Here is a 19823-nt window from a genome sequence, read left to right as displayed (position 1 = left end):
TGAAGTAATATACCGGGCAGGTGTATGTTCGCCGAGGAAGATCTAGTATCAATGTGCATGGTATGTTACACAAGTACAAGTGCAGCCTATCTAAACACGGTGACCATTGAAGCAAACCACCGCGTCTCATTCGATCGTAATGTCAGAACCCATCGACATTCTTCTCGTCCAGGTCCCTCTCCTTCTCCTCGATCACTTCATCCACGCGGCCGGCCTCGCTCGTCGTAGCGCGGGCGGCGCCCCGCTTCTCGCGGCGTTCGAGATACCACACGAGGAAGGTGACGAGGAGCGTCGCGAGCCCGATGCCGATCATAGCCCACATGCCCTTGTGGAAGCGCGGCGCATCCGTGGCGGGGTAGAACACGAGCTGCCACCAGGCATTGACGACGTTGTTCCACATGCTGCGGGGGAGGGTGAGTACGCGTGTGCGTAAGGGGAGGGACACGTACTTCATGGAGGCGAGGACGACGGCGCGTTCTTGGTCGTCGTCGGCGCAGATCTGGTTTGCCCATCTGTGGAGGGAGGATGTCAGCGACGCATCGTGTGGTAGATGAAGACAGACGCACGCGAACGTCGTCGCCTGCCCCGCATAACTCGCGCCCGCCAGATCTAACCTCAAATCAGCAACCTTCAACCACCGCCCAGTCCCTCCGCGCGACTCACAATATGCAAAGAACTTGAGCCCCGTCGGGCTCGCCCACACCAGGATGCACACCGCCGCGACGATGACCGCGACGGCCATGTACACGAGCACGGGCCAGCGCGCGCGCTCGCGCGTCGCGTCGGTCCACGTCGCGCACACGAGCGTCGAGACGATCCCGACCGCGGTCACGCCGCTCGGGTAGTAGTCCACCTGCTCGACGGTGTAGCCCCCCGCCGCGGAGAGCCACTGGCCCATCAGATTGTTCGAGCCAAAGCTCTCGGTCTCGCCCGAGATCGCGAACTACAGTGACGGGGAGTGTGAGTGAGCGTGGGTGACGGGTGGGGTGGGAGTGGGGCCACGTACGAGGAGACTGCAGCCGTACCACCGCCAGCGGCCGAGGACGCGCTTTGCGAGGTCCCAGGTGGGGCGGCCGACCCCGCGGTGCTTCTTCGGGGCGTCCTTGCCCGTTTGCAAACGGGTTACGGCGAGCTCGCGTTCCTGGGGGATTTAGGTTAATGAGGGACACGGTGGGAGGGGATAAAAAAAACTTGCCTCCTCCGAGAGGTAGAATGCGGTCGTCGTGGTTGGGGTGTTCGGGAAGACGAAGAAGCCGTATAGAGCGATGGGGAGAGTTATTACACCGTCGATGATGAATCTGCGCGGGATAGGTGAGTGTTGCTCGCGGAAGGCCATAGCCTGATCATAATTGCGTACAGCCAGCGCCAGCCACTGCGGCCATTTGTTCCATTCAGGTGCCTGCCATAAACGTCAGGGGAGATGGCAAGAGAACGAATGTCAATTACTCACTGATATACTGCTGCTTGAAGTACTCCTGAGAAGCTGGGTTTTCCGTCAGCACCTAGCAGAGTGAATCATCACTGGCTGACTTACAGTGTCCCAATCAGACCTGAACTCGTGAAGATGCCGGAGCGCTTTCCCAGCTCGCCTGGCTTGTACCATCTGCAGTGCAGCCTATGTGAGCTGGTCGAAGCTCCAAGCAAGGTATGTGGAACGCACGAGCCAAGGATGTAATGTGTGCCGACGAATGTTGATGCCTCGCTCAGGCCTTGGAAGAACCGAATAGCATACAGCTGTCGTAGGTCAATGTCATGGATGGTAACAGTAGTGAGATCTCACTGTAACTTACCTGCTCAACGTTCTTGACGGCGCTCGAGCTAAAACTTGGAATGAGACCCGACGATGACCATGTCAACGTAGAGGGAACTCACCAAAATGTCAAGACACCCCATACGATCTGCATGGCTGGGAACCAGATCCTTGGCGGGACCACCTGGAGCATCAAGTTGTCTACATTGTATGCGTCGTTCAGAGCTGCTTTCCCTCTCATTTCCATACGCAGGGCACTCACTTGGTACCATTCCGACGATATAACCGCATGTGAATATCGTGTTGATTTTCTGCAAATGATATGAGAGGCTGCGAATGGCGCAATAGGATCAGGCTCTGACGTTGAATTCTGTGCCGTACATGTGGAGGTCTTCCTTCATGCCCGAGACGTATGCATTTGAGACGTTGCTTCGATCGAGGTCTGCGACCAGGGCGTGGATGCGTCATGACATGCAGGCGGTGCAGCCCGTGCGACTCACAGTTCGTGAAGTACTGCATGCGGAGGTATCTGAGCCTGCTTCCTGCATTTATATCTAATCGCGACTCACCATGAGGCAGCAGTATGACAGGATGAACCAGTCGATCTTCAGGAGCAGCGTCCGCTCCGCCCTGGTATCCGGGACCTCTCCCCACACGAACCGCCGTACGCTCCGTAACGAGAGCATCGTGTCAAGCAAACAATGTTTCCCCTCGTCGTAACGCTGGTCGTCAATTCAGGACATCCAGTCGGCAGTAGAGGGATTAGTAGTCGCGTGAAGAGATGATGGAGGTCGTCCACAAAAAGACCGCCAACGCGGGTGGTCCGACTCCATGGCCGATAGCGGGCGTCCGTGGATTGTGCCTATTCAGGCCAGGCCTGTCGTACGCAGCGGCAGCCGCGCGGGACGACTCTCCATCATCCCCCGATGCACCAATCACGGTCATGTGACGGCATGCCCCGCGCTTCTGTACGCCCACAACGTACGATAAATCGGCGGATACGGGAACGCGCCTCGCCAGTCTTAGTCTACGTCGACGCGTCTTTCCACGACATGCGCCCAAATTGATTATTTCAATAAGCGATGGACGGCCACGGCAGGATCTTAGTTGGCCTCAAAATGTGTCCATGGGCTCGGAGCGCCCGCGCTCAAATCTAGCAGCGACCGATCGGGTCACATCCCCCACAGTACTAGCGTGGGGGTGGGCTACAGTGGAGAGCCTGCTGTCACGAGCGAACACCCACCAACTTCACCACATTCTCGCGAAGGGGCCACTGAAGCCACACAGGCACCGACGACTCCCTCAACATACCAGCCAATTCGCGAGCAGCTCAACGCACACCGTGGCTGGGCGCAACAACACTCATATCACACACAGCATCTACCCTCGCACCCGGAGCTATTACATACATAGCACGCCGTCCTCACATCCTTCAAGTTGCCACGGACCGTGCGTTCACTGGTTCCAAACCGCCGGGCCGGGAGCTTCGTATCCCGTGAAGTTGCTCGGGAGGTCGTAGATGTCCTGCGCAATCAAGATCCTCAGAACCGTGCGCAACGTGAGGAGTTCATATGCACGTACGATGAGGATGCCGGGCTCGTAGCCGGTGTACGCACCGGGGAAGGACACAAGCGGCGTAGGGGACCTGCGAATCCGCGCGTAAGCTCTCTGTCAGGCGAAACTCTGGCTTCCGAGGACGTACCCGCTCCCGCCGTTCGCGACGTTGACCTGAGCGCAGGCCAAGTAGTACTGCGCGCCGCCGTAGGTGCTCGCCTCTGCGATCGATCCAGTCAGCCTCTGGCACATCACATCAGAGCCACGCCGACAGACTCACGGTGCAGGGCGATCTGCTCGCCGCGGATGAGGTACTGGCCGTCGGGGAGGCTCGGCGGGATGCGGAATGTGAACTGGTCGCTGGCTACAAATGAGATCAGAATGTCAGCACTGGTGCGAGCGCCCTCAGGCTGCGGAACGCGACCGACTCACACTCTAGGGCGAAGGTCAGGGTGCCGGGCTGGCCGTTGCTACCGGCGGTGAAGGTCGGGGTCTCCTGCCAGATCTTAAACCAGGTCTGACTCGTGCCGGCGTCCTCGGAGTCGGCCTCAGGGCTCGCCGCCGACATGTAGGCCGAAAAGTACTGAGCAAGATGATCAGTACGAAGTCCTCAATGCTGCGGAAACCGAGAATGCGCACGCCGGGGTGGTAGAAGTCGCCGTTGGCCTGGAAGCCGACCGTGTCACCGGCGTTGACGGTCGCGGTCGAGGTGGAGGAGGCCGTGTTGTTCTCGTAGCAGCGGATCAGGTCGCTGGTGACGTCCGTGAGCTGCCAGTGTGGAAACCGTCAGCCGTGCGTGCGTGAGGTAGAGGGGCGGGCGTATACCGACCGGCATGTTGGTCTCGTAGTTCTGCGTCTGGCGGACGTATTCCCAGTCCGTGGCAGCAGCGCCGTTCAGGATGAGGTCGGGCAGCGTGTCTGGACGGGAACACCAGTCAGTCAGCTGCGGGTGCGTCGTTGAGGAAACGGGAACGTACAGTGCGCGGTGACTGAGGTGACCGCGGCGGCAACGAGGGCAGCGAAGAAGGCCTTCATAGTGAATTCTCTGAGAGGACTCAAGGGCTGAGAGGTCGAGAGTGATTTCACTGCCGTAACCGGGCTCCGCACCCCCGCCTTTATACACCTCGCCTCACTACAGTGCGAAAGCGACCTTCGCAATAAGCTCAGGCTATGTCGCGCAAAGCGACCGCGCCTGGATGGCATGTTGCAGCCGCAACGGAGAAACCGTGCGCATCGAACAGGCGGAGGAAGAGGCAGCGGACATTGCGCCAATTGTGCGGACTATCGTCGGCCTTCGCCCTGCCTTCTCTCGATCCCTGCGCATTCATGTCAACTGAACGTCTTGAATGCTGCGATGTCTGCGCGCGCACCCACCTCCAGGGATCCTCCCCCGCCTGACGCAACAGCTATATGCACTCTGCGCACCGAAGTTCTCGCGAGACGTCGATCGGGCTGTATGTATCGTCGGGCTCGACTGCCGCCGGCCCATGCTCGTTGGACGGTCGGACGTTGACTTGCGGTCCCGCAGACTGGAGGGTGCGCACAGCCTACTGACGGCCTTCGTCATGCCTATTCATCTTGCGTGCCGAAGTTCTCTCGAGATGGAATCGGGTGCGTTCTCATCTGCCACCGTTGCATGTCCAGGATTGTACACCTTGCGGTCCCGCACGGATGTACATGTGTTCTTGGCCTCCTGACATATCCGGGGTGTATACGCATTTCAATGTCAGGGACACACACGCAACGGCTGTTGAGTGCGACTCCAGACTTTGTTTTAGGTCACCGCGTCACGCCAGTGCAGAGCCAATATTGGCCGTGAGTGGACTGCTCGTGGTTCGGTGAACTTCACACGAGAGCTGCTCCGCGCCATGGCTACCAGGTACCAGTAGGAGTCAGGAATCTTGCAGGGTCAAGCGGGGTAGTTGAGAAGACTCACCGTGCACCACGCGGACTTGATACAGAGGTCATCCTTCACTGGCAGGTAGGTGCGTGACGTTCATTCCTCCCCCGACCGCTCCGCCATAGGTATGAAACGGCGAACCTGGCCTGGTAACATACTAGTTTTAGCCCTCTAAGTTATATCGGTATCGTTGCGGAAACCATGGCCTTCGTCCGGATCAGGATACGAGGACACTGCATTGACAGGCACAGCGGAAGGCAGATGGTATGCGTTGAACAGCGTACGATATGCCCTCGTGATCCCGAAATCTCTGCGCGAAGAGTCGGACAGGACGTTCAGCGGCGAGCATGAGTACTCGGAACAGCGACGTGTGAGGTCGCTCACAATTAGCACGCCGCTGCCTTGCGTCAGAACCCCTTTGAAGGGAAACCCATCCGACATGTACGGTCGGATGAAGAAGAAAAGCCCTGTGCCCAAATTCAAGTTCCGTTGCATCGGGTGCCGCCAGCAGAGCAAAACGTATCACAGTCCGCCGCCGTGGTTGGAGCTGGTCGATGAGAGGACTAAGGAGTACAGGTATCCGCTGGTGACGCCTACTGGGGAGGAGCCGCAGAGGGCATTCGTCGGGGTGGAGATGGTGCCCTGGACGGAAAATGTCATCAATGCTGTACTCGAAGCGCAGCAGTAAGTAGTACTTACATACGCGTCGGACGCGCGCGAACGTTGTCGGCTGCGACGACTATGTATCTCGCAGATTCAATAGAACTGAACAACGCCAAGTATTGGCGATCGAGCTCAAGAGTCGTGCGTGCCGATACACGGGTAATCAGTCTCGTGACAGACCCTCTAGCCCGAAATTGCTCAACATCGACGTTCGCGTTCACTGCCGGTCATTCTATCGCAAGGCCTCCTCGTATTCTTGTCAAACCACGATTGTAGGACACAAATTCAAGGCCCGAGTGCTCGTACACGGATCCAACCCGTCCTTAGGCTCTCAGTATGATCGCGTAAGCGCCCAGACTCCTGATGTAGTTTGGATGAATCTAACCGTTCGACTGGGGCCTCCGGACTCTGTGCACCAAATTCTGCTTGCGGCCACTTCGTGAACTGAGCCTCGAGAGCAAACATCCACAATGTCTACCTGAGTGGGGTGGGGGGGGGGACCGCTCAGCCAGTCACAGCCAGTAAGTACTCAAAACAAGCACAACACCGCGATTGCTCGCGATCACAGAGCCGTCTACGTGCCGATCGCGAATCCCGCCGCGGACTCATCATGGCAAGCTGCGTGCCTCCCCCGAAATGAATGGATGCGCCGGGCCGTAGGGGGGCCTCGAGCCTCGAGCTTGGCGAGGCCTCGCGCTTACTCACCGCCCGCGCGCAAAGCCCGACGCGTCCTTCTGCGGGCTCCCCATTTCCCAGCGACATGTGTGCCTCAGCCTGCCGGCGCACCGGCGCGCCCGTCCACAGTCATACGTACGCGTTGGTCATACGCACTGTGTTCGCAGCGTCGGAATCGGAGTGAAGCTTATTTATTGGGTGGGCGTCCCGGGGTCCCCGGAAATAGAGGTGGGTTGGACACCGGTTTGGGCGCACTACCACTGGGAGGTGGACGTAGGGAAGTCGGGTGACGCTCGGGCATGGTGGAAGGCGTTGTTCGAGTTCGAAAACGGATCAGACGTCGATTATTGAGTGAGCGGCCTCGGACCATCCACTGAGATCGCTTAGAAGGACGTCGAAGTGGTTTGCTTGACGGGCGTGGGCGGACGGACGGTGCACATCAAGTGCACATCCCTGCCTCTGTGCATCATGACGGCATGTTCATGCGAGTGGGCGAGGATCACTGAGGGAACGCTCGCGACTGATTGAGCACGCTGAGCGTCTCGGGCGGCTCAGGCGTCTGCGCGATGTTGATCAGTGCGGTGGGATACGTGAATGTTCATGCACATGTGCCGCGGTGTGACACGTAAATCGACGGCCTGGAGGAGGCGTCGTGGTGCCGGACGTAAACCATGCAGCGGCCTTCGAGAACGCGCGCATTTCGGGCAGTGTGGGATGCGCCGCTACGCACAGGGAGGGAGTAGACGAGAATAATGATATATTGCTGACAAGGAGCCCGCGGTAGCGGTATGGGAGCTATTGCAGTCATATGTACGGGCGAGTGGGACGCACCGCTGACAAGTAGTTGAGCTATGTGATACAGTACGGTACCTTTGGACAGTTGGACAGTTGACGTGCGGCTTCGACCGCAGCCCATCATCGTATGCGACACCGCCCAGATGACGCTTCCTGTCCAGAGGTCCTCAGTCGAAGTGGCACCAGGTGCGGCTACCCAGAATGCGTGGGTGTCACTGACCTACCGTTCAAGCAGAGTGCAGCCGCAACTGCGTTGGGCAACCATAGCCGTAAGCTCTCGTCCGCAGAGACTGCGCTGGGCAACCCTAGCCGTAAGCTCTCGTCCGCAGGACAAGACGAAGCAGACGGTCGCGACATCGAACTAGTCAGCTCTGGGCAGTGCACCATATGACGAGCTTGATGGAAGTGAACAAACCGGGGCACTCGACTAACGATGGCCGACACTCGGCGACAGCGCGCTGTCGGCGTCGTGAACGAGGGGACGGCGCGGGTGATTGGAACGCTGCAGTCACAGAGCACGGGTCCGGACGAGGGCGTGACTGGGCCGGACGAGGCGGACTCGCCGCTCGGCTTTACTAATACGGGGTTCGGACCAAGGTAGGAAGACGCCGGGACACCAGAGGCAGGAGTGCACGCCGGGAGCGCGTGTGCCACGGCAGCACGCCAGCAGCATCGCCCAAGCTGAGCCGCATAGACGCGGGCATCGCCACAGAGGACGTGGACGCTGTGGGGCACAGCGAAGACGCAGCGGGGCCGACGGTGGCGGCGGGTCGGGCGGCATGGTGGGTTCCTGAAAGGGAAAGGCGTTTTGGCAGCGAGGCCACGGCGCGCGATCGCATCTCATTCTCCTCCGTCATTTTGGGTTTGTGATGCGGGCGCCAATCGGGTGTGCATCGCCCGGTATGCGCTCATCGTGCGCCCTGGACGGCGGGGTGGCGCGCACGGGCGGCGGGGCGGCGGGCGGGGCTGGCGGGAGGCGTCCGGAGGGGTTGGGCAGGAGGCCCGGAGCAAAGAGACGGCGTGGCGCGGGGCAGAGAGCGGACGGGCAGAGTGCGATCGGATGTGACGCGGGGGGGATGAGTCAGCCGCGGACGAGTGAGTCGCACGGGGGACGCGAGCGCAGGCGGACAGGCCGGGCGAGTCGCAGACGTTCGCAAGCCTTCCTCCGAGCTTCTCCGTCAGCCGCTGTTATAATAAGATTTCCTGCTCCCTGTCCTCCGCCCTCTCCTCACCGTCTCTCCTCTCCCGCCATGCGCGCCCTCCACATCCTCCCCTTCCTCGTACCCGCACTCGCCGGCGCCCTCGCCGCCGTCCCACCTCACGACCCCCACGCGCTCGACCGTCCTGCAGCATCAGGCTCAGATGTGTCCCCACACGAAGAGATACTCTACCGGAGAGACGGTGACCACCACCACATGGGCGCGCCCCTCGCCCACCTCAACGAGACCGAAATCGCGGCCAGCCACCAGCCGACGCCTCCATCTTACTACTGGAGTGATATCATGGACCCCCAGGGTGAGCGCCGATATCCCGGCCTCATGGCCGTGCACGTCCTCTCCATGGGCCTTGCCTTCTTCGGCGCGCTTCCAGCAGGTACGTCGCGTCCCTTCGCCCGACATGTCCATCCATGTCTGCAGCATTGGCCGCATACCGACGTCCCTACCCCTCCCCAGGCATTGCGCTGCGCTCCGTAAAATCCGCATGGCACCCAGTCACAGTGATCCTTTTCTATACCTTCGCCACGATTGGCGTCGGCGCGAGCATGCTATATCGCAAATTGACTCCGGACATGTACGTTGTGGCGCTTTATGTCCGAGGTTCCTCCACTTACTCTCTTTGCTTTGCGCGTCTTTCCAGGTACGAGGGCGAGCGTCATTCGTCCCAGGGCTATGGCTGGTTGTTCTTTGCCGCGGCATTGTCCGCGGTGGATACCCTTGCTATCCTCCTCCGCGCATGGCACTACGTCGTCGCCCTTCGCCGAGGAGAGGAGAGTTTCGGCATCAAGTCCGCATGGAAGACGGTCATCCTTGGACGAGATGAGCCTGGAGTGCATCTCACGTCCGAGTACACCAATTTGGTCGCGGAGGACGAGCTGGAGGCCGCCGAACTGAAGACGCGCGACATTGAGTCAGAGGACTCAGAGTCGGAGACCCTTCACGAGCGCCGGAACCAGCCCATGCAGCCGATCCGCACCATCTTCGACGCCCGGGACAGCGACCACGAGGAGACCGCTCAGTGGGCCAACAGTGTCCCTCGGCATGCACGTCAGCCGTCCTATCCACAGTCCGCGGCTTCGGAGCGCACGCTCTTCGGCCCCCGCTCTCCGCGCGACTCCGACGACACGCTCCACGTCCCTGGTCCATGGTACGCTAGCGAGAACCGGGCGTGGCTCATGCAGAAGATTGGCCGCGCCGCCTTTGGAACGTCAGAGCGGGTGCTCGTCTTCGCTGGCTTTATGCAGGTCCTGACGGGTATTGTAACGTACACTGGTGGCTGCCGTCAGAACTGGATCAATGGTTGTCTTGCTCACCTGATCAGTACGTTCCCGCACTTGTGGTATCTTTACCATTCCTGACGAGGATTCCAGAGGGTGGCATCTTCTGGTGCTACGGCCTCGTAACATTCGCGCGGTACCTCGGTTCGTTCTCTGAGCTCGGCTGGGCGTGGAATCGCGTACCGTCAGGTAACTACCCTTCCGCCGAATTCGTCGAGTCGCTCGTCGTATTTGTTTACGGAATCACCAACACTTGGATGGAACGTTTCGGTGCGCACCCGGGCGACCCGTACACCACCAAGCAGGTCCAGCACATCAGCATCGCCGTCATGTTCTGGTTCGCTGGCCTTATCGGTATGGGCATTGAGAGCAAGCGCATCCGGCGGTGGCTTGCGGCAGGCAGCACCGCTGCGATGGGCATCAACCGTGGCCAAGAGGCGGTCGCGGAGCCTCCGAGCTACGCAGCAAGCTTCAACCCCTTCCCGGCGCTGTGCATTGGCATCACGGGCGCAGCAATGGCCGCACACGCGCAGACGTACCTCTTCCAGGTGCAAATCCACATGCTCTGGGGAAACCTGTTGACCGGGTTCGCCGTCCTGCGATGCCTGACGTACTTCTTTGTGTGGCTCAGTCCTCCGCGGAGCATCCTGCCCAGCCGGCCGCCGACGGAGGCGCTTGCGAGCTTCCTGCTTGCGTGTGGGGGGCTGATGTTCATGTTCTCGACGGAGGAGGTCACGATCGCGGCGATGCGCCAGGGCCACGACGATATGATGATGTTCCTGAACGTCGGCGTCGCGATTACGTGCCTGGCGTTCTGCTGGGTCCTCTCGGTCGTCGCGCTCAAGGGGTGGCTCAAGAGCCGCACGCATGCTGCGGTGAAGTTCCACGCGTCAGCGTGAAGACGAAGATGGCTGTGAAGACGCACGCGCGAACCTTCACGTCGGCCTCGCCTCGCCGCCTTGCCATTACCTGCTGTCCCTCGCATCGCCGACCTCGCTCGCCAACCTGCTTCAACATTAACGAGAGCCCGTGAACGTCCCGCCACATTGTTGCATCACCACCCACCTACCTGTAGCCCCAGCCCCACTCTGCTCGCGCCCGGTTATTTATCCCTAATGACCTTCAACGACCCCTGCGCCGCTGGCGCCTTGATGCCCCCCGTGTCGGTTGTTGTGTGTATGTCGTGAGTGTACATACTCCCCCTGTTGCATAATACGTAGCCCATACTTCATTAACGTCGTGTTTTTACTTTTGGAATGGGTTAATGGGATTTTGGAACGTACCTCGCCTGTGTGCTGTGAGATGTGCTGGTTTGCGTCGTCTGGGTTACAGCAAGGCGGTGGGTCTGCAGAGGACGATGGGGGGAGGATGAAAGGATGGGAAGGATGGGAGAGACGGAGTGCCAGCGTGAGATGGGGGTGGTGCCGAGACGGTTGCGACTCGCTAGCGGAGTCTGCAGTCTCTTGCCAAACTCCGGGGATTCGAGTGTGAAGAGTGCCTGAGCAGGCGTGAGGGAGACATGTGATCCGTGGAGCCAGATTGCGATCGTACAGAACGCCTGTTTCGGCGGCGGCCATCTGTCTTCCATCTGCATTGCGACCACTCAACCTGGGATGAGCGAGTCGGGGGAACGGCGGCCGTACGTCGTCTTTGGGTACGGCTCCCTTATATTCAAGGTAGGCACCTGCGTCATCTCCGCACGCCCGTCTGAAGGTTGGAGTGACGTCTTTCGAATATGAATATCGATATCGGTTTCTGGCGTGCGTGTAGCCACCTCCGCATGTTATAGCCCAGCGTGTGTCCCATCCTTGCGCGGCGGGGTTCCGGACTGATGGCATTCGTGCGCTCGACAGATCCGGGTTTCCTGAAGGGTTACGTGCGCCGCTTTGCGCAGAAGTCGCATGACCATCGAGGCACGCCGGAGGTGCGTCGTCCTAAACGTTGTCTCGAAAAGTGTCGCTCATGTGGTATCCCCTCCGCTTGGCAGAGCCCTGGCAGGGTAGTCACTCTGGTGCACACGGAGGACTGGGACGCGTTCTCGGGATCGGTCAGTGCGATGATGATCGCTCCGGGTTTGGGTTTGCGTTTTTACCGGTGGCGTACAGGATCCGTTCCCGGACGATGATGTCGTGTGGGGTATGTGCTTGGGGATCCCTGCTGCTGCCCCTGGTGCTCATCGATGTAACAGGCGTCGCGTATACCATAGACCCGACGTACGAGTCAGAGGTCCGGGATTACCTCGACTACCGCGAGAAGGTACGCAGCCTCATCGGCTCGGGACTCGGATGACCAGAACTCTGTCGTCATCAGGACGGCTACACGTTAGAACAACTAGACATCTGGGGCATCGCAGACGGCCGCGAGCAGGTCGTCTTCCATAATGTAGGCGAGTCCGCTGCTGTTCCGCTTCGATGTCATACGAGCATGACGTGTGCAGGCATTCGTACGTCTGACTTAGCCCCTCTGTGACTGCTTTTGCACTCAGATGGTGGCACGCAGTGCTACGTTGGACACAACACCAATCCATCGTTCAGTGAGTGCTTCCGTAGTTGTCTCAGGTCGTCGCGCTGACCATCCTGTCACACTTAAGTCGGCTCTGAGCCTATAGAACAGCTCTCACGGAAGATATGGGAATCTGTCGGACCCTCAGGACCTAACAAGGAGTACCTATACCACCTCGCTGAAGCCGTCCGACAACTGGCTCCCGAGTCGCACGACTCCCATCTGTTCGCGCTGGAGGTAAGCAACGACGGCATGCGGACTCTTCATACATGATCGTTGATGATACTCCTACAGACAAGATGTCGCGAACTTGACGCAGAGAAGGGCGTCAGCAGCGTAGCCGGTCATCCGGAGATTGAGGGTACGAGGCCGCTGCAGCCCGAATGAATAACATTGTAGCGGGACATCACTGTAGCCCATACCACTCGCGCGCTCACAGAGTTCATACTGACCACAAGTTCACGCAATACAAATCATGTATCAGTTGCCCATACCAGACATCAACCATCCATAGTCCGCCAGCGCCCCCATCCATATCCAGAAGCCAGCCCACCCACAGCCTACGAAGCCCTTCCAGCAGCTCGGCCTGTCGTCGAAGTTGACTCTCGCGAGCACGCGTGCGAGCTGAAGTGCCGCGAGGCCGGTGCCCGCGTAGAACAGGGCACCCTGCGCGTTGAGGTATCCCGCGTAGGTGATGAGCGAGATGGAGGATGCGGACAGCGCGCTGAGGATAGGTCGGGTGTGTTCGCCGAAGAGAAGCGCGGTCGAGCGGATGCCGACGGTCACGTCGTCTGCTTTGTCCTACGTCCGATGAATCAGACACTCAATTCGCAAGGATGAATGGGGATAGACGGACCTGGTGCGCGTATATCGTGTCGTAAACGAGCGTCCAGCAGAAGCCGCCGGCGTAGAGAGGGAGAGCGACACTCCAGTTGACTGAGCCTGCTACTGCTGACCAGCCGAGCAGTGCTCCCCAGTTGAACGCGAGTCCTAGGACAGATTGCGGCCAATATGTCACCCGCTTCATGAAGGGGTATATGGTTACGACCGACAGCGAGGACGCTCCAAGCAGTATACTGCGCGCACCATCAGCCAGGAGTTCACGCCCAATGCAATCGGTCACTCACCTATACCAGTTCAGCTGAGTGAGCACCGCCAGCCCCGCGCTAAGCTGTAGTCCCAGGAAGCCAACAGCCTGTCCCGTCGATATGTCGCCCCTTGCCAGCGGTCGTTCTTTCGTTCTATCTGTCGTGCACAAGTAGGTCGGTGTGCCGTCAGAGTGCTCGTGAACAGACAACTTACCGACACTCTTATCCAGTTTCTTATCCCACATGTCGTTGATAGTACACCCCGCTCCTCGCATGACGAGTGCCCCGATGCCAAACAGGCTCAAGTATGTCAGAGGGACCGTGTAAGGAGTCTGGAGGGCGAAGGACGCCATAGTGATCGACCATGCTGCGAGGTGACATTAGCATGCTGTCGACGCGTTCTGACGCGTCCAAGAACCCGAGCACGCACTGCAAGGGTAGTAAAGCAGCAGGGTCCCGATAGGTTTGTCTATACGCGTGAGGTATAGGTACGGCCGAATTTTGGAGGGGAAGTGTTCCACCCATGACTTCGGGTCAGGCGGTGACGAGAGTGTGCCATTTTGTCGGAGAAAGGTTGTTCGAAAGCTGGTTCGCTTGGCCCTGTGCAGTTGAGAGTAGAATCTAAACGTGAAGCAGCGATGGGGATGGAGGCCGCAGAGGCTCCGCGACCGCGCGGTGGACGCGGTGAGCGTGAAGTTCATGCCTCGGGCGTTGCCGCGCAGACTGTCCGACTGTACTCTCCGGGTCCGAGCCCAACCTCAATTTGACCTCAATGGAGCTACCAACAAGTGCGACATGTACGACCCCAAAAAACTTCATTCCTTCAATATAGTATACTCGTGCGCGGCACGAGATTGTTGATTCTTCTCAATACAACCCAAAAGCATGTGGTATAGTGCGCGATGATGAAAGTGATACAGATGCCATGATGCCTCCGCCCGGGACGACGCCCTTCCCCTACCATTCCTTTGCAAGCTTGAATGACCATTCCCAATCTGTTCGTTCGTGAGCGTCTGAGCACGTATACATCGGTGTCGTACTCACCGGCGTAGACCTCGCCGTCGTCGTCAACGACACGGCTCCTCACATTGTACGAGCCAGAGCGAGCGAGCATACCAGACGGGGACTCCTCGGGATCAAAGTTCTTGGTGTATGCCTCTCCTTTCGGGTGGGGACCGTAAGAACCAAGCATCTGTTCCATCTTGTCCACTGTTGCGGCGTGAGCATGCATTGCGTTAGAGCCAGGTAGAAAAGCCGCGTACCGCGAACACCAGAACGCTTCACAACCTGCATATACCGTACACCCTAAGGGACGGCCTGTCAGTCCCACGTGAAAGCTACTGTACCGCGTGGCGTAGACTCACGGAGATGATCGAGTGGTTGACCTTGAACGTGATGCGGACACTTGGGTGCACCCAATCAGCACGCAGTTCATGTGCACAGATCGAACGGCACCCACTTGTACTCAACGCCTTCCTTGATGGTGATCGGATGCTTCTTCACATTGGTGAGCTGCGAGGGATCCTGGAGGTCGAGCACGAGCTTCTTGCCCGGGGGCAATGTAGGTGAGTCAAGCTCAAGCGTGAAGACGGTGACCTGTGGGAAACGATGTATGAGGACACGCCAGACACTGGCCGTGGCTGTCTCACGCACCTTGGGACCGGCGGCGGGGGCCGTCGAGGCACCCGGTGCGATACCCAGGCTGGCCTTCCAGCGTGCCAAACTCTCGTCCTCCGCGTCCATCTGTGCATATTCGTCGACACTCTTCGCCGCCGTGGGTTTGTAGCCTGTTCAGACGATACCTTAGCCTTTTCCTACCCTGAAACCTAGATGGACGTCGCATACCCGGAGTAGACGCGGGGGCGAAATCTTCTTCTTCGTGCTGTTACGATAATGTGAGTCGACTCCCATCGAACCAAGCTAGTTTGCCGGCTTACTGCAGACATGGGGCAGGGACGATGGTGGAGATGTGATGAGAACTAGGTGAGGGTCTCGATGCAGTGGCATTGCTTTCGGGTTGCTATAGATCGATTTCCCACGGGTGCTATACTATACCGCATAGCGCTCGCGTTGTTCCAAGCCACTGAGGTCTGGGCCTGGGGCCTCATTGTGTCCAGCAACAGGCTGGAGACGGGAGCGACTATTTTGGTCAGCAGCGGAGAGGGAAGTGGCAGACATGACTAGAGAATACTGCCGAGAATGCTCAGTGGCCCACTTATAAGTAGGAGGTAGCGAATGCGTCCACACAAAGTGCTTCTCAATGATGGCAATCCATATGGTACATCGGTTTCTCTAGCGCAGAAGCAGAATATTTATGTTATGTCAGACATAGTACTAGTAGCCTATTGCAAGCAAGAATATATAGTGAATACCCAGTAGATCGAGGAGCATTATACGAGACCAATCATAACAGCGATAGCTTGACTCCGACAGCGTGTTACCCTTGCTTGTTGTATATCCAATATGCCATCCAGGATTTTCGAGACGGAAGTCTAAATGACAAGCTCTGCGGGGCCCATGATGGGGTGCATGCCGTCTGCGCGAAGATCAGCATAATAATTACGTGTATGCATGCGAGAACCTACCGCCTTTAAACCAGCACTTGCCCTTGCTCAGGTGGAAGCACCTCGCCCCACTGGGGCAGACATGGCCCTGAGTGAACGGTCAGTGCTATGCTCCGCTACAACCATGGCGGAAGTGTCTACATACCCAGCAGCACCTATCGCCATGCGGGCAGTCGATGCCTACGAGGCATGAGAATATGAACCTCATGACGAGGTAGTACACGTACCATTCTTCAAGTAGTTGCAAGGAGCCTTCTTCGCATTCTTGGACAGTGTTTCGAGTTGCTCAGGAGTGAGATACCAATCGTGAGAGTACTTGCAGTTAGACTGTACACATACAATCAGAACCGACGCACTCGCGTGACACCGATAGCCACGTACACCTTTCGAGCAGGACATCAAATAGTGCTCGTTGCAAGGCGGCGGTACTTCTGCTCGCCACGTGTAAGTAGGTTGACATGGAGGAAGCGAAGGAACACTATTTGATACTTACGTTTGTGCAGGGGCTGTAGGACATGGAATTTCAATTCGGTTGCAATGGGCTAGCGATTGTTGCGTCTACTCACCTTCGTCGAGTCGATTGGCTTTGTCCCATGAGTCGTCCCATGAGTCGTACCGGATCCCGGCCTTGTGTTGACAGCGGCCGTAACAGAGGTAGAAGCAGCCGTGCCGTACGTCTCAGACTGGGGGCTGATGAGGCCTCCCTGAGTCGTTATGTTCTGGTTCAGTCCGACTAGAGGAATCGACCCAGGTCGCCTGTGAACGTAGGCCGGAGGCTGGGCCATGAACAGTGAGTCGGTCTGCATGATCGACACCGGGAGCTGCCGCAGCTCCTCTGGAAGGCCATTGCTCCCCTGCAGGAGCACGACCTTCCCGAGCAGGTCGTCCTTCTCGAGGTCGAGCAACACAGACTTGTAATAGGCATCGGAGCCACCTGCAGCGTGCGCGAAATCGACGAAAATGGTCACGGATGCATACCTCACGGCGTACAGCTGCACTCACTTCCGAAGAATAGCCGCATCGTCTGCGGCAAGGCGACGTACGTCTGGAGGTACTCTGCACCGCGGAATCAGAGTCTAAAGCCATTGACAAATGAGAACGCGGGATTTCCGCACCTCTGATTTTTACGTCAGACCCATCCTTGCCCGGACCGACGTCCACCAAGAGGAACCGAGGGGACGCCTGGCTCAACCCGGACATGAATGCCTCGAGTTGCTCAGGCCCGCAGATGCCTTCGTCCCGGAGCATGTTCATAAGGCCGCGCTTGTTGAAGTAGATTGACACCCAGAAAGAGAGCCGTCCGAAAACCTGGACTTCTTCCTGGGATAGGAACTCGGCGATGTTCTTAGTAAGCTCTTGCGCGGCCTGCCTGCCCCCCTGGTGGCCCTGGCTGAGGAGCGTCGGGGAGAAAATGTTCGTGTCTCCGTCAATAACGCAGAGAATGAGCGGGTCCTAGTACAACGCAAGCACACCATGTCAGACGGTTTTCGAATGAAAACACAGCAAGCCGACCTTCAGCATGCCCAGTGAGGCTATCTGCCTGTTAAGAGTGGCGACTCGCGCGTTATGCGCTTTCTTGTCCCGATCCATCGCGTCTAGGACGTTCGAGTGGGCCTGCTTCCAAACCGCGAGCTCTATCTCGAGCTCCGTGGCCCTAGCTTCCAACTCTGCATTGCGCTCGATGGTGGTCGTGGATAGATCTATACGCAGGAAAGCGCGTCAGTCCCTCTGGGGCGCGGTTGACACAAGTCTCTACGCACCCAGGACCTTGGTGAGAGCCTCATCCCTGTCGTCGCATACGCGTAAGCCTCTTCATACTTCGCATACGCCGCATTTTACGGTCTGCACCAGACACGCCACAACACGCGCCTAGTGGGCGCACACTCACCACTGCTGTTTGCTGACCACCCCGACTGACGGCGCCGCCATTGAGAATTATCCAAGACGAGGCGGGCAACCTAGAGTGGGACTGGAGTGAGAGGAGGAAAGAAAAGGGCCCAGGAGCTTATAACCGCCGAAGCCATGATGCCTCCTGCTGCCAACAACCTGCGGCAGCTGGGCTAGATCTTCGCGGTGCTTCTCGTCCGGACATGAGCCAATAGTAAAATAGACAACCTCACTGACACAGACAAAGTTACCGTCAGGATCCCACGGGCGCGTTGCGGGCAGCCAGTTGGCACTGCTCGCGAGCCCGCGGCACCTCAGTCGCTGCTCGACGCGGCCGACGCTGCGAACAACCGAGGATCAACAGCGCCGGGGCTCCGGATTTCCATATCTGGGCCTCCGTGCCACCGCTGCCAACTCCGACCGTTCGCTGATCTCACTCCCGTGGCGACCCCCTCCTCTCTCTCTGCCCTCGCGCGCGGCCCAGCGACGTGCAGGCACCGCGCGAGGGGCAGGTAGCAAGCTCGAGGACTCTTGTGAGCCCCACGCCGCTTGCGTGCGAAGGGCCACTCAGGGACACAGGCTGATGCTGATAGGCACTCATATTCGGTGGGTCGCGGGCGCTGAATTCAATTACTTATTTGTAGTGGTCGCGATCTCCCGTAGCAGATGGGCCAGTAAATCCTATTTATCTGCGCCTTGACAGCCCCTCCGACAGTTGTTCCCCCTGAACTCTCTGTCTGCCACCTTGGGTATGATCTACGCTGGGGCCACAACGGCCACGAGAGTGGACAGACGGACACCGTGCCACCGGCGGGGTCATCAACCTCTCGGCGCCAACCAATCAGACAGAATCTGCAGTCGACAACGGTGAGTCTCGATGCGGGCATGCCTCACCGACCGAGCGGGTCGGCGAAAATTACATGAATGAAGCTGCCGACTTCGCGAAGTTGAGATGTTCCCCGCGGCTGATACATCTGGTAACCTAGACAGCGCGAACAACGGTTTGCGATTGCGCGGACAGGCCAGTGGGCTAGGCGGAACATCGTGGGCTGGAGTCATCTGAGTCGCTGGGGCACCTGGCAGCGTAACTTACACAGCGGTCAGGACAGTGCTGGTATTCGAAACGTGGTTGGAATAGATCCGGTGCTTATCACGGTCGCATGGACCTCGAGGAGGCTTCGATGTCGCTGGTCCCGTCCAGTAGTCATTGACGAGAGAATTGTGTACCATTACAAAGCGCATAAGCTCTCGGAGGTAAGGTCATGTGCGTGCAAGACCTACACAGCTGGACGCAACCGTGGGTGTGTAATTGCAACGGCACTATCCCGCTGAAGATATTCATGAGCCTACCAGCCTACAAATACCCCTGACTGTACGAGCTTGAGCCTTCTAGTGCCACGGCGAGCCTGAGCGCCGCTGACTTATGGGGCAAGTTGATACTTACGTTACAGAAGCCTCTAAGTAGGACACCGGATGGATCCAATCGATACGGAACGCAATGCGGCTCCCGTTCGAAGTTGTGCCTATCCATGCCACGTACGTCAGCGTCCTTTTGCCACCTGCACACGCCGCAAGTGGCTGCGACCATGCACGATGCAGAGTCAGACTAGTATTTCCGGACGATACGGTGGCCAGTCAGACAATGCAGATGTCGCGGTCCATTGTCCTCCGTCTCAGTCGCCGCCAACATCCCCGTGCACTTGACGCTCGGGGTGGTACCCCACACGTTGTAGTGTCCGCTATACCTATCGCATCGTGCGCAGATGCATCGGATTGGGTGCGAGCGATAGAATCGATGACACAGTGTCCTGCGGCCCTGTGTAAACCTATGTCCCTTGATGTCGTCAGAGAGAAGTTGAGACGTCGCAAACGAAGTTGGATGGCTCTCCACATGCGAGTGCATCTATGAGACCAGCCGGCGGCCTCTCGCCATTGGAGTCGCCATAACGTG

The 19823-nt window shown here is 58.4% G+C and overlaps 7 protein-coding genes across 7 annotated transcripts; 2 read left to right on the top strand and 5 right to left on the bottom strand.

The window, feature by feature from the left end:
- Nucleotides 1-13: 13 nt before the first annotated feature.
- Nucleotides 14-2717, bottom strand: C8Q71DRAFT_730622 (MFS general substrate transporter). Its single transcript, XM_047922112.1, has 16 exons — nucleotides 2320-2717; nucleotides 2251-2263; nucleotides 2113-2192; nucleotides 2013-2061; nucleotides 1873-1951; nucleotides 1791-1818; nucleotides 1661-1734; nucleotides 1535-1603; nucleotides 1451-1483; nucleotides 1358-1399; nucleotides 1196-1298; nucleotides 1007-1141; nucleotides 664-943; nucleotides 567-609; nucleotides 450-512; nucleotides 14-401 (listed from the first exon to the last, which is right to left on the bottom strand). The coding sequence occupies exons 1-16, from the start codon at nucleotides 2434-2436 to the stop codon at nucleotides 143-145; spliced, it is 1467 nt and encodes a 488-aa protein (XP_047784745.1). The 5' UTR covers nucleotides 2437-2717; the 3' UTR covers nucleotides 14-142.
- A 117-nt stretch (nucleotides 2718-2834) lies between these two features.
- C8Q71DRAFT_730620 (glycosyl hydrolase family 61-domain-containing protein) lies at nucleotides 2835-4716 on the bottom strand. Its single transcript, XM_047922111.1, has 8 exons — nucleotides 4282-4716; nucleotides 4134-4222; nucleotides 3944-4072; nucleotides 3737-3887; nucleotides 3585-3668; nucleotides 3453-3525; nucleotides 3332-3395; nucleotides 2835-3274 (listed from the first exon to the last, which is right to left on the bottom strand). The coding sequence occupies exons 1-8, from the start codon at nucleotides 4505-4507 to the stop codon at nucleotides 3206-3208; spliced, it is 885 nt and encodes a 294-aa protein (XP_047784744.1). The 5' UTR covers nucleotides 4508-4716; the 3' UTR covers nucleotides 2835-3205.
- A 4036-nt stretch (nucleotides 4717-8752) lies between these two features.
- C8Q71DRAFT_793568 (uncharacterized protein) lies at nucleotides 8753-10730 on the top strand (the record flags this gene model as incomplete). Its single annotated transcript, XM_047925479.1, has 4 exons — nucleotides 8753-8930; nucleotides 9011-9128; nucleotides 9195-9874; nucleotides 9925-10730. The coding sequence occupies 4 exons, from the start codon at nucleotides 8753-8755 to the stop codon at nucleotides 10728-10730; spliced, it is 1782 nt and encodes a 593-aa protein (XP_047784743.1).
- Nucleotides 10731-11444: 714 nt separating this feature from the next.
- C8Q71DRAFT_697523 (ChaC-like protein) lies at nucleotides 11445-12720 on the top strand (the record flags this gene model as incomplete). Its single annotated transcript, XM_047919972.1, has 10 exons — nucleotides 11445-11507; nucleotides 11602-11626; nucleotides 11685-11755; nucleotides 11819-11878; nucleotides 11937-11967; nucleotides 12020-12087; nucleotides 12142-12213; nucleotides 12331-12364; nucleotides 12422-12570; nucleotides 12628-12720. The coding sequence occupies 10 exons, from the start codon at nucleotides 11445-11447 to the stop codon at nucleotides 12718-12720; spliced, it is 666 nt and encodes a 221-aa protein (XP_047784742.1).
- Nucleotides 12630-14420, bottom strand: C8Q71DRAFT_20046 (4-hydroxybenzoate polyprenyl transferase). Its single transcript, XM_047916954.1, has 5 exons — nucleotides 13852-14420; nucleotides 13636-13788; nucleotides 13461-13578; nucleotides 13190-13409; nucleotides 12630-13134 (listed from the first exon to the last, which is right to left on the bottom strand). The coding sequence occupies exons 1-5, from the start codon at nucleotides 14120-14122 to the stop codon at nucleotides 12814-12816; spliced, it is 1083 nt and encodes a 360-aa protein (XP_047784741.1). The 5' UTR covers nucleotides 14123-14420; the 3' UTR covers nucleotides 12630-12813.
- Nucleotides 14220-15445, bottom strand: C8Q71DRAFT_730591 (immunoglobulin E-set). Its single transcript, XM_047922110.1, has 8 exons — nucleotides 15359-15445; nucleotides 15267-15303; nucleotides 15075-15208; nucleotides 14881-15017; nucleotides 14786-14825; nucleotides 14684-14726; nucleotides 14466-14630; nucleotides 14220-14416 (listed from the first exon to the last, which is right to left on the bottom strand). The coding sequence occupies exons 1-8, from the start codon at nucleotides 15365-15367 to the stop codon at nucleotides 14379-14381; spliced, it is 603 nt and encodes a 200-aa protein (XP_047784740.1). The 5' UTR covers nucleotides 15368-15445; the 3' UTR covers nucleotides 14220-14378.
- Nucleotides 15446-15630: 185 nt separating this feature from the next.
- Nucleotides 15631-18202, bottom strand: C8Q71DRAFT_19849 (uncharacterized protein). Its single transcript, XM_047916932.1, has 13 exons — nucleotides 18116-18202; nucleotides 17874-18061; nucleotides 17746-17771; nucleotides 17498-17685; nucleotides 17101-17437; nucleotides 16988-17041; nucleotides 16552-16919; nucleotides 16479-16491; nucleotides 16367-16416; nucleotides 16213-16312; nucleotides 16131-16165; nucleotides 16007-16073; nucleotides 15631-15957 (listed from the first exon to the last, which is right to left on the bottom strand). Exons 2-13 carry the CDS (start codon nucleotides 17912-17914, stop codon nucleotides 15914-15916), a joined length of 1323 nt encoding a protein of 440 aa, XP_047784739.1. The 5' UTR covers nucleotides 17915-18061; nucleotides 18116-18202; the 3' UTR covers nucleotides 15631-15913.
- Between the last annotated feature and the right edge of the window lie 1621 nt (nucleotides 18203-19823).

This window comes from Rhodofomes roseus (genome assembly GCF_022264815.1).
Source record: "Rhodofomes roseus strain CIRM-BRFM 1785 chromosome Unknown C8Q71scaffold_1, whole genome shotgun sequence".
Lineage (NCBI taxonomy): Eukaryota > Fungi > Basidiomycota > Agaricomycetes > Polyporales > Fomitopsidaceae > Rhodofomes > Rhodofomes roseus.
The sequence above is the reverse complement of the archived record's forward strand: the minus strand, read 5'-3'. Positions and strand labels throughout refer to the sequence as shown.